General features: G+C 42.7%; 1 protein-coding gene across 2 annotated transcripts in view; it reads right to left on the bottom strand.

Annotated features, from left to right (window-relative positions):
• The window catches only part of DCLK1 (doublecortin like kinase 1), a gene marked incomplete at both ends in the record, with an annotated part of 253,514 nt that overhangs the window by 22,797 nt on the left and 217,474 nt on the right, over positions 1 to 13,243 (bottom strand). For both annotated transcript variants that reach the window (XM_082485224.1, XM_082485225.1), the window contains 5 exons: positions 561 to 641; positions 2,523 to 2,619; positions 3,262 to 3,339; positions 4,035 to 4,168; positions 12,137 to 12,283. In XM_082485224.1, coding sequence (XP_082341350.1) covers positions 561 to 641; positions 2,523 to 2,619; positions 3,262 to 3,339; positions 4,035 to 4,168; positions 12,137 to 12,283 — 537 coding nt within the window. The remainder of the gene's footprint in view (positions 1 to 560; positions 642 to 2,522; positions 2,620 to 3,261; positions 3,340 to 4,034; positions 4,169 to 12,136; positions 12,284 to 13,243) is intronic.

Below are 13,243 nucleotides of genomic sequence, written 5' to 3'. Positions count from 1 at the left end.
CTGATTACCACTTTTATGGCAAATGTTCAGTTGCTTAGAGATAAGCCAGGATACATAAACAGCTATTTTGTGCTAACTCAGTTTAAATGGATATGGCTGCACATAAATATATGTATATTTCAACGTCAGAAGCTAAATATGATTCTAAAGGTTTCCCTGTTTCATGCTGGATCAAGTAGGCTTAACACTATGGACCATATTTCAATAGCTCTTAATCATGACTGTCAGATTTTTGAGTCCATCTGATTTTAGGAGAGCAAAATGTGTCACTGAACCCGCAAGCTGATTGTTAGAGGTATAAATTTGTCAAGTGTGGTTGAGATTTGTTGAAAACCCGGCCCAAAATATTTTAGAGAAAACGTAGCCGAGCACGCATAAAATAGTGAATACTCCAAGGTAAGAGTGATATACTAAACCAGCCTGTAACCCAGCATATTCCTAGTTAAATCTGTGGCATTTTAAGAATGTGCTGGCTCCAAAAGGGCATAGAAAGGACTTGACAGAAAAGAGCTCAAAGGTGCCAAACTACAAGCAGCATCTCCAAGCCTGAAAATACTTACATTAACCCATGGATGCTCAAGAACTTGCAGGGCTGAGAATCGCAGATCTACATCTACTTGAAGCATCATTGTGATAAGTTCCTAGAAATGGAATACTGGGTCAAATTTAAAGAACATTTTTAAAGAACAAACCAACATTTAATTCACTGAAGTGCTCTTCAACTGATTATGTAAGAGTGCTCAAACACAGAGTGAACTATCAACCGCAGAAACATATTAAGATTATTAAAAAAAAAAAAGAACAACTATGAACTGCTGAACTTTGAGCTGAACTTTTAAATCAATATCTAACAGTACCTGGAAAAGCTAGAAGACAGTTCTGAGTTACAGTTCTGTAGCCACTGTTTAAGAGAAAAGCACTTAATACATAATGTACAAAACAGACGGTTGCATGAAATTAGGTTAGCTTCCCATTAAGAAAAAGCCAATTCCTCTGTAGGAAAAAAGCCAGCAAATCCAGAATTTTACTTTAAGCTGTTCTATAAACGACATAGAGGATATTAAAAAAAAAAAACACCTTAAAACCATAATTTTTCATCCTTTGATTTCCTCCGCAATTACCTAGTTTTCAACCAGCATGTAAATAAACATATATTTAATTCCACCAGTGAGTGGAGCGCACAGAAAACAGGATGGGCAGTATGACAGCAAATCAAGGGGTAGCACCAAAGACCAAAGTTAATAATTCTTACTGACAAGGAGAAGATAAATGAACAAGCTAATGCTTCAAAACAGAAATTTTAGACTGAACTCTTTGTAAGGAGTTTCACAGGAGAACACCATCGGCAAAGGACTTGCAGAGTTCTCATTTATGATGCTATGAAACAAAGCCTGCTACAATACAACCATGTGGTTTAGAGGACTTCTTTCAACCCTATGACGGTATCATCTCATTCGTTAACCTCATTAGTTAACAGGCTAAAATACTAGTCCTGACCAGCCTCCTATATATCTGTAAGAACAGGATTTAACTCTCTGAAGAATGGAGATTCAGAATGTAGAACATTACTTTCATTACCTGCATCCACTGACAAATTTCATTTTTTTTTTGTGATATTAAACACTGCCACACTGAAAGAAACAGGATGACAGTTTTGCCTGGATTTGCCTTAGAGGTTACAGAAGTAAACTGGTAGAAATGAAGCACTTATCTACAGGATGACCATATGAATAGTTTTATGGTTTTGACTTTTTTTTTTAACACACATATATGTATTAGCTCTCTCTATATATATTTATACACATGACTATAGTGAATGCCAGACCCCTAGAAAATCCGTGAGTTAAACTGTTGCTCCAGTGCACTAATGAGAGCTAAAAAACCTGATCTGCTCTGAAAGTATAATGAACTCTGTCAGGATTTGTGCCTGAAAAGCATTGTATCTGCCTTAGCAGACCTCAAGCTCTACATCCTTTGTGTCGTGTGCCAAGAGGCTTCGGCCCATGAACTGGTGGCCAGAGCAAGTCTGTACTTCATACCACACTGACGACAGTAAGGAGTTACAGGCAACGTGAGGCCTGGTTCTTTGACGGAAAGAAACAACAGACATATCATCTAATGGGATTAAAAAGGGGAAAACAGCCTCCCTATAATATTATTATATAATATTCAAAGGCTCCAGGTTGGTACCTGGTCCCCATCATAAAGTCCCAGGGAGCTTTCAAGCTACGAAGTGTAGGTCAAGCAAAGTCACTTAAAATTTTTCTTGATCGGTAAGGGCTGCAGGTGTCTCTGTTGTGTGAGACATCATATAGAGACGGGGTCCATTTCAGAACCACCTGGAATCTAACAGACAGACAGTGATCAAATGACAACATGGTCGGTGATCCAGAGGAATCGATAGCTGTAGCAGGAGATGTATGAGACACGTCAAATACAGCATTGTGAAAGAACAACACGCATTAGACACTGGCACTGGGAATCATACTGGAGAAGAAAGTATCATCAAGTATAAAACCCACCTTTGCAGAGTCAGAAACGTTGTCCCAATAAGGAGATGGAAAATCTACCTGTCCCATCAAAATCTGATCAAAAAGCACTTCTTGGTCGTCTCCACTTCTGTAAAGTAAAAACCAAACAAAAACAACAACAAAACCCACGAAGAAATTATTTCCAGAGCTGGTTTCAATAGGTTTCTTGAAATTGCTTTTAATTGGTCATCCTTTATGCTTTTGGAAGCTGTTGATTCCCCCCAAGCATGCAACCACGGGTGTGAACGGTGAGATCATAACACAAAGTGCATTTGGTACATTCTTTCTGAGGTAACCTGCTTGTCTTTAGGATTGTCAACAACTTTGCAATCTCTTTGAGGGGGAGAAAAGATCTGACATGTCCTTATTAAGTGGCTTACATTTTAATTACCTTTTACCGACCACAAAGTATGTTGTATTTGGTCCATGAAAGAAGATGCTTATTTCACTGTGTATTTTAAACATCAGGCAAAGGCACCCAGAACCCGTAATGGAGGGTCTTGTTTTGTAATGCAATGAAGTTTAAACTAAAATAAACAAACATGAGACAGAGATTTTACAGTAATATCACAGACATTTATGGGGTTTGTGTAAATTACTATGCAGAGCCTGGGAAAAAACAAACCCTATGAGCATAGAACTTTTTCCAGTGGGAATCTCTGTGTTTAATGCAAAAGCAGCACAGGGACCAATTCACAGAACAAGGATGGTTGAATAGATCAGTCCATACCCACGGAATGGAGGGAAACCACAGAGCAGGATGTAAGTAATCACACCCGCTGCCCAGATGTCCACCTTCAAGCCATATCTGGAAGTGTGAGAGACATGGTTAGAGACATCCAACTCCTATGAACTACAGTACAAGAACAGACGAAACATTTTCAGAATTATTAATAATTTCTTATATATTCTCACCTGAACTTTTTCTACGTCCAACCTACCTATCCTAATCCCGCGTTCAAATCTTTTTTACATTTACATCTTAAAACTACATTAGATCAGAATGTAGGAGCGCACAGAAGATGCTGCGCTGTATTCTTGAGTTAGAGTGATGCCTACAAACATAAAGCCTGCAAATGTGACACAGGCTGCTCAAGCCAGCAGGCATTTACTCTGTGGAACAAATCAGAAGAGGATAGTGTGTGATAACAAAAGAAAATTAAGTCAACAGAAATTAGCAGTCTCTGGGTACAGATTAAGAATTAGTTTTACTGTATCTGCAAATGTCTATTTAGTAACACAGTGTTGAGCTGAGAAGTTTGAGGCCAACAACTGGCAGAGGAACCTGATATAACTCCAAAGTTGGCCTTGCTCTGAGCTCGTATGGACAAGATAGCCTCCAGAGACCCCTTCCAACTAAATTGTTCCATAAGCCATGACTCTGCATCATCCCCAAGCAAAGGCAGCATAAAAATATTAAGTGCAAGAACTCCCATCTGGCATACTGGCGAGAACATGCTCCACTGTGTACACATCAAGGAATCATCACTGGAAGTCATTTACCCAGTTTCAGCAATGATTTCTGGAGCTACATATGTTGGGGTCCCACAAACAGTATATAGAGGTCCATCCACAATCGTTGCTAGTCCAAAGTCTCCTAGCTTCAGGGACTTGCTTCCATCTTGGTGTTCATAAACCTAAAGCAGGAGGAAAATTCAAAGGTTTAACACAAGGTAACTACTATATTGTTTACAAACTACCTGAAACGTTCGTTCTAATTTACAGTCTTTTTTCTCCTCCTTACCAACAATGTACTTCTCCGCATACTTTGAAAATTCACAGACAATTTGCACAACTTCCCTTGAATGCGCTCAGGGTGTTTGGGAAAGACCTACCTCATTACCTGGCCAAGAAAGGACATGCTACTTGGTAGAAGCTAAAGCCCAGAAGCAAAGGTCTGACCTTCCAGCAGTGACATTCCGAGGTTAACTCCCCACTGACAGCCAATTCACAGTGTAGGGGTTTTTGAGTTTATTCATTTGACTTGCAGAGCTTAAAGGCTCGCACAGGAATTTCAGCTTCTTAGATAACACAACAGCGACTGCACTGATAGCAGCAACAGATTCTTCTCTGTGTGTTGAAGTCACAAGATGCACACCTGGCTGGACTACTTCACCTAGAAACACCGTCCTCTCCTTGGATGACTGTTCAAACACCAATCAGCATCTTAGCGGTATGTTACCATCATCACCAACAGACATAGGTAGGGCTGTTAACGAGTATGGATGAAAATGCTGTCTTAAAACATGGTCTTCAGAGCAGCAACATGTTCTTCTGTGGGTTTGTATGAGTGCAAAGGGAGATTAAGATATAGTCACAAGAAAAAAGCTAGGAACATCAGTAAAAAATAACACCATTTTAAAAGCTGGCTCAATGCAAAGGAACAACCTCAAACCTGCAAACACCGAAAACTTACCAAAAATTGTTTAAAAGACTAAAATGTATCCAAATTAAATACTAGAGTGTGAGTCTTTCTTTAATCCAGCTGCTGGTTTGGGTTCTTGCTTCCCACTTTGAAATGGTTTATGATGCAATTTAATGCTGTTTACTACAACAGCACCTTAAAAAATGGAAACAGTCTACAGGAGGCCTTCTTAAAGTATGTATGCATCACTTTCTTATTTTGCAACCCAAATCAAAGCTCCATGCAGTCTGGTTCACCAACAGTGATATCCTGACAACAATTAGCAGTAGCACTGCGCAAAATTAGAAGTTATCATACTTCACAATCAAAACCAAAATCACCCTGAATACCCATCCTGACCAGCTACTCCGACATCTGAAATCACATTTATCTACAACCGTTTGCAATAGAAAATCCCGGTTTTTCCTTACAAAAATACAATAAATTCTACAATGGACCCTTGAACAGTTCACTTTGTGCAAAACTGAAATCTTGAAGTCTCTCGCCACTGTTTGCTACAGATTTGCTATAGCTCATAATACTTAGCTATATTATACAGCCCACCCTAGTTTCTCCTTCGTTAACATTAGTCACGTCTAGAGAGAAAACCCCTCTCTGTCCTGAAACCCTCCTACCAGCTGATACAGCCACACGCAGACATTCAGAATACACAAAATTCTTCTCCTTTCCTTACGTTATTTTTAACAATACAACTGGATCTTTAAGAGGACCAGCGATTTGGTATGGATTCCCATTTCTCTGCTACTAAGTCAGAAAAAAAGATAGGCTTACAGAAAAGCACTGGGAAAAAAAAAAAAGCAATTATGGTTTTATTAAAAACACAGATTGTTAAATACATCTGGTTCCTGAAACTAAAGAAAGTGCTCTCTGAAATGGCAGTAATAAATCTAATTTCAACAACAGTTTTAATTAAAGGCTAGAGACTAGAGCTTTAAATATTCTCTTGCTGAAAAATGTAAAGTGTGCACTTAGACATCAAGAGCTAAATTCAGTCTAATTAGCATCTCATATTCTATTTCATGTGGTTATCTTTTACAAAGCCCTTTGTGAGTTGTGTTAACCTAGTGAACGTTCATAAGTTCTCTCCTTCAACAGACCGCACCTTGTATGACTCATATATCCTAAAAATCAGTTATGGGAAAGGCTTGTTTGGCAATATGTACCAATGCAGAAAGTTTGGTACTGCGCATTTTCTAGTATTTTGCCCCATCTGTTTCCAGGAATTACTTTCCTTGGAAAACTACTTCAGTTGACTTGTAAAACTGCAGAAAGTAACTTTTCCTCACCCTGTTATAACTCCATATAAAAAGGAGCCCAAAGTGAAGTTGTGGTATGTTACTTGCCAGTCAAGGAATGTGAAAGATAATTTAATGCTCATGTTATTCAGAACAAACGCTATATATGTTCCACTACATTTAAATACTGAAGGGCAATTAAAGAAATGGGGATTAGTGCAAATTACCCACTATGTAGTGCTTTCACTGTTTTAACTAAGCAATAAAACTGTGTAATTGTACAACACTAATTGAATGCAGCCACACATAATTGTGTGCCACCATATGTATCCTATTACTATAAAGACTGTCAGTATTTTCTAAGCTGCTCTTGTGATCAGTGCAGATGGCAACAGTCAGAGAAGTTGTTCTCTAGGGTTTATTATATGGCTATAAAGACATCCCGTGACTTGACAAAATAAACGTTCTAAATTGCAGCAATTATGAAAAATGTTCCAATTAAAACATGGAAGACACTCTCTAGAGAACAAAAAAAAAATGCTAAAAAATCACAGGTATTCAGCATACCCTAAACTCTTGGACAGTTGACTGTTAGGTGGGTTTTGCATGCCTTGAGGATAATAAGGATAATTTAAGCAATTAGAGAAATAACTGGTGTTGCACATAAGATGTTTGAGACAGGTTCACACACACAAAGATTTATCAGCAGGGTCTATAGCTGATGGCACACTTCTGCTTTAAGGGTGGATGTTACTTCTGGGCAAAAGGAAAAACCAAAGGAGAGAAAGAGGGAGGTGAAAGAGAAAGCTCTTCCAGGAGCCGGGAAGAGGTGCAATACCGAGGCTCCAGATGAGCATCCTCCTCTGGGCACTCCCTCCATGGCCGCATGTTCCCCCATATTTTTCCTGTAGTGACTCTATAGCTTTTGTCAGGCCTTGCTCACCCTCCCTGTTGTTTTTTCCTGCTAACGGGGCCGTTATCCTTCGGGCACACATCAATCAGGGCAGATGCTGCCTACCCCATCCCGGTTAGTTGCTCTGCTTTGGGCAGGCCGGTTATAGGCTCCCCTAAACCTAAAGCCACAACTCATAGGTAGGAAAAGGGTGGAGGGTAATGAGCAGATTCTCACACCGGTGGCCAGGAGAACCTACTCTAACAACACTATTGGGGTTTGCGGGAGCAAGACCGTGACAGTTACGGCATGAAAGCAACAGCACAAGAACAACAAGGGAAAAATACTGCCACGACCACTTAGGTGAAGGGTTACAGAGCTGCAAGTGAAAGGCAGGCTATGGAAGGCAAGTAGAAGGCCCTCAGCAACAGAAAGGCTAAGACCCATATGGCATTTTGCACGTGTTTTATAAATACCATGAAAATAACCCTAATTGCAATCTTGTGATACAAGGGACTAGCCATTCCATTTGGCAGGTAAGAAGATAAAAGTAGAAAGGTCAAGAGACACTAAGGCCACAGACAGCCAATGTCAGAGACAGGGTCAGAACCCAGGTAAGGCTGGTTCCAAAGCACTCTTCTAAAGAAGCATTTGTTTCTTTCAAGGACTTGATAAACCTTAGACAACTAATATAATTTGTGAGTAAAATGCTGGTTGTTGAGAGTTAGGATGCTGCAAGAGGTTAAGTGCTGCATCCTCACTGCTCAGTATCAATATCAACGTAGGACCTTTACATATGCATAACACCAGAAAAATCACTCCGAAACAATCCAGCTACCGCACAAACAGTGCGATCATCCCTGGTAGTGGGTAATTACCAGAGATGGCTGGGTAGGCAAATTTAACTCTCTCCCTGTTGCCCCCACCTCCTGCCTACCTTTCTCTCTTCCCCCAAAAGCTTAACTCTTCTCTTGTCAGACTTTAGGCATTTAGAGACATGTCAAGACAGCAGCAGGACAATCCTAGCCCCAGACCAAGACCCTCCTGCACATTCCAAGTCACAGCATTAATGAATCCAGGCATGGGATTCCTATAACTTCTGCATGCAACCACCTATGGACACCAGCACAAGGGCGGCAAAAGGAGTATCGATCACATGTGTCTAACAAAATTTCTACCCAACATGTTTTTAGCAGTTTCTGGAAAACGAGGGCAGGCTATTTCCTCACCCAGAAGTATAAAGGCACCTGTCACTAGAGGAACCTCAATTGTAAAATTCCCATTGCCTGGAATTTTACTTGAGTCAGCTTTCCCATAAAACCTCTCAAGCAGGACTGTCAGTACTATCCTCAAACCAGGACAAGGACTAAATGCACTGCACTAAGTCATGGCAGAGAGCACACAGTTGAGAGAACTGATATTCTAGGTATCTTCAACATTGTTTTATGGTTGCAGAATATATGGATAATTGGGACATCTTGATACTGGAACATGTCAGCAAATTTGGGAAAACTCAGAGAACACAGAAATAATCAGGAGACATTAATTTCTCAGAAGAAATATCATTTGGAGAACACAACTGCTGCATTCAATAGAAACATAGAATCATAGAATGGTTTAGGTTGGAAAGGACCTTGAAGATCATCAAGTTCCAACCTCCCTGCCATAGGCAGGGACACCTCCCACTAGACCAGGTTGCCCAAGGCCATGTCCAGACTGGCCTTTAACACCTCCAGGGATGGGGCCTCAACAACCTCTCTGGGAAACCTGTTCCAGTGCCTCACCACCCTCAGAGTGAAAAACTTCTTCCTCATGTTCAATCTGAACCTGCCCTCTTCCAGTTTAAAGCCATTCCCCCTCATCCTATCGCTACATGACCTAGTAAAAAGTCCTTCCCCAGCTCTCCTGTAGGCCCCCTTTAGGGACTGGAAGGCCGCAATAAGATGTCCTCGAAGCCTTCTCTTCTCCAGGCTGAACAGCCCCAACTCTTTCAGCCTCTCCTCATAGGAGAGATGCTCTAGCCCTCGGATCATCCTCGTGGCTCTCCTCTGGACATGCTCCAGCAGGTCCATGACCTTCTTATGTTGGGGACTCCAGAGCTGGATGCGGTACTCCAGATGGGGTCTCACGAGAGTGGAGTAGAGGGGCAGAATCACCTCCTTTGACCTGCTGGCTACACTTCTTTTGATGCAGCCCAGGATACGGTTGGCCTTCTGGGCTGTGATCGCACACTGCTGGCTCATGTTGAGCTTCCCGTCAATCAGCACCCCCAGGTCCTTGTCCTCAGGGCTGCTCTCCAGCCATTCCCTGCCCAGCCTGTATTTGTGCTTGGGATTGCCCTGACCCAGATTTAGGACTTTGTACTTGGCCTTGTTGAATTGCATGAGGTTGGCTTGGGCCCACCAGCCTGTCCAGGTCCCTCTGGATGGCATCCCTCCCCTCCAGCATGTCTACCTCGCTAAACAGCTTGGTGTCACCAGCAAACTTGCTGAGGGTGCACTCGACCCCACTGTCCATGTCGCTGACAAAGATGTTGAACAGTACAGGTCCCTGTACCGACCCCTGAGGAACGCCACTTGTCACTGCTCTCCACTTGGACATCGAGCCGTTGACTGCAACTCTTTGAGTGCGACCGTCCAGCCAGTTCTTTATTCATCAAGTGGTCCATTTGTCGAATCCATGTCTCTTCAATTTAGAGACCAGGATATCATGTGGGACAGTGTCAAACGCTTTGCACAAATCCAAGTAGATGACATCAGTTGGTCTTCCCTTGTCCACTGCCACTGTAACCCCTTCGTAGAAGGCCACCAAATTTGTCAGGCATGACTTGCCCTTGGTGAAGCCATGCTGGCTGTCACCAATCACCTCCTTGTTTTCTACGTGCCTCAGGAGGATCTGCTCAATGATCTTGTCAGGCACAGAGGTGAGACTGACTGGCCTGGGGTTCCCTGGGTCTTCCTTGTCTCCCTTTTTGAAAATAGGGGTTATGTTTCCCCTTTTCCAGTCAGTAGGAACCTCACCAGACTGCCACGGCTTCTCAAATATGATGGCCAGTGGCTTAGCGACTTGATCTGCTAGCTCCCTCAGGACCCGTGGATGTATCTCATCAGGTCCCATGGACTTGTGCACCTTCAGATTCCTCAGGTGGTCTCGTACTTGATCTTCATCTACAGTGGGCGGTTCTCCATTTTCCCAATCATTGTCTTTGCATTCTGCGTCATGGGCAGTGTGGCTGCAGTCTTTGCCAGTGAAGACTGAGGCAAAAAAGTCATTGAGTACCTCAGCTCAGTCTCTGTCCCGGGTAACCAGTTCTTGCGTTTCCTTCCGGAGAGGGCCCACGTATTCCCTAGTCTTTCTTTTCTCGCTGACATACTTGAAGAAGGATTTTTTGTTTGTTTTAATGTCCCTGGCCAGATTTAGTTCTATCTGGGCTTTAGCTTGTCTAACCCAATCCCTGGCTGCATAAACTATTCCTCTGTATACCTCCCAGGCTACCCACCCTGTTTCCACTCCCTATAGGCTTCGTTTTTCCTTTTGGTCATGTCCAGGAGCTCCTTGTTCATCCATGCAGGCCTCCTGGCTTTTCTGCCTGCCTTCCTCTTTGTAGGGATGCATTGCTCCTGAGCTTGGAGGAGGTGGTCCTTGAATATTAACCAACTTCCTTGGACCCCTCTTCCCTCCAGCGCTTCATCCCATGGCACCACACCAAGCAGATTCTTCAAGAGGCCAAAGTCAGCTCTCCCAAAATCCAGGGTGGTCAGCCTGCTGCGCACCTTCCTCGTTGCCTTGAGGATCTCAAACTCGACCGTTTCATGGTCACTGCAGCCCAGGCTACCCTTGAGTTTGACACTGTCTACCAGCCCCTCCTTGTTGGTAAGAACAAGATCCAGCATAGGTCCTCTCCTCGTTGGCTCCTCAACCACTTGGAGAAGGAAGCTGTCCTCAGTGCGACCCAAGAACCTCCTGGATTGCCTATGCCTGGCTGTGTTACCCTTCCAACAGATGTCGGGGTGGCTGCAGTCACCCATGAGAACCAGGGTCTGTGAACATGATGCTGCCCCTATCTGTCTATAGAGGGCTTCATCCACTCGGTCTTCTTGGTCGGGTGGCCTGTAGCAGACTCCCACTGTAATGTCCCCTGCTCCCGATTTCCCTTTAATCCTGACCCATAGGCTCTCAGTCGGCTCTTTATCCATCCCTAGGCTGAGCTCCATGCATTCCAGCTGCTCCTTCACATATAAGGCAACACCACCTCCTTGTTTCCCTTGCCTGTCTCTCCTGAAGAGCCTCCAAGCCTTCCATGCCAACACTCCAGTCACAGGAGTCATCCCACCAAGTTTCTACAATGCCAATGAGATCGTACCCTTGGAGGTGTGCACACATCTCTAGCTCCTCTTGTTTGTTCCCCATGCTCCGTGCATGGAGAGCAAAAATTCTCAAGAGAGCAACATTCTCAGAAAAAGGGTATGTTTTTCACTGCCTTCAGTGTTTAGGGCTCATACAGTTTCAGTCAGGAAAAGGAAGATTTAGGCTGTCTATTTGGGAAAGTGGCTTAATAAAACATGTTATAGTATTCTTTGGGAGATGCAGCAGGGAAAAGAAGGACACTGACATCTCTTCCTGGTTGTGCTCTGACATTCTACATGATTAGGGCACAACATTTACACCCACCATGTTTGTAAAACTGAACTTGCTAATTACTTAGGCAGCTGCAGAAGTGCAGAATAGTCTGCTGAGGACAGAACACCTTTGTATTTATGAGAAGCTTGAAATTATACTGCGGCTTACTAAAAGGTCACTTCTGGTGATTATTGGAACAACTCTGCCGCTGTGTCCTGGGGAACAGTCTAGACATACCAGTTTATGTTACTGTGCTTTTTGTGATAGCTGTTATTTTTAGGAAAGCTTTACAATGCTCAGGTTAAAATTAAAAGACCAATGACTTAAGAGACTGAAATAAACTTGGGGGGTGTGTGAAGGGAGGGAGAAGCGCAGACCTTCTCTCACACTCTCCCAAGGTATCAACAATACTAAAAGCTGAATTTTCACTTACCAGTAGATTCTCTGGCTTGATATCCCTGTGGACAATGTTCAGGCTGTGAAGATATTTGATGGCACTGGCCAGATTATAAAGCATCCCACTGGCATCCCGCTCGGTATATTTGTTGGTGGAAGTAATAGCATCAAAAAGATCTCCTCCCTGGAGCAAAACGACCATGGCATATGAGCAACACTGCTTGTGAAATGACTGAAAAATTTAGGGAAGATCAAGGAGCATCATTTATAGAGGAGGAGGAGGGAGGAGCAGCACAGTTTTCTTGCAGCTATAAACTCGGGGTACTGTGATGATATCCCCCATAACGGCAGCTGAACATATCAGTATTTCAGAACCATTTGTCATGGCTTAGGTGGTCAGCCAAGAGGCCGGAGTCTCTATACAAACCGTTCCCACCTGCTGCTGCTTTTGTAACATGCCCAGCACTTGCCAACCTATGTGTTCAGAGCCCCGGTTACAAATTTCTGGCATGCCTACGTACTTGCCTGTCACGATGCCACATACCAACCCTTGCCACTCTTTGCTACAATCACAAACAGGCTGACATCAAATTTTTGCCCAAAGCCTGACTGAACTCCAGAAAGATGAAGAAACTGAGTAAAACTCAAACCAGCTTTGTGTCATCACTGCTAGCCTACTTTAAAAGTTTGTTTCCGTTTCATAAAACTTTGAAAATGTGGATTTTAGAAACCACTTTCTCTACACAAGATGTGAAGTTTTGGGTAGTGCGATGCTTCTTGCAACTAACACTGAAGAACTTTCTAGCATATATGTCAGGCAATCATACTGGAAGACACTTAAGAATTAACATTAGTATTTCACCACAGCTACAAATACCGATAGCAACTTGTCCCATTTCCAGCTCATTGTGCTGTCTAATTCAGCTAAAAGATACTGCCAGTGAAAGAAAACCAAGAAAATAAGAGAGAAAGAAAGAAAGAAAGAAGAAAAGAAGGAAAAATAAATGGAATTCCTCAAAGCTGAAATGATCTTCACCAGGATCTGAGGCAGCCATGACATTTGGACTGTATTTCCAGAGCTGAGCTGGCAAGGGGGAAGAAGAACATGTAAGTGCTTGGAGAAAGACCAAAAAATAAATTTAAA

This window comes from Vanellus vanellus, assembly GCF_965231255.1.
Source record: "Vanellus vanellus genome assembly, chromosome: 1".
In the NCBI taxonomy this organism is placed as follows: Eukaryota; Metazoa; Chordata; class Aves; order Charadriiformes; family Charadriidae; genus Vanellus; species Vanellus vanellus.
Note: the sequence above shows the minus strand (reverse complement) of the source record. Positions and strands in the feature narration are given on the sequence as shown.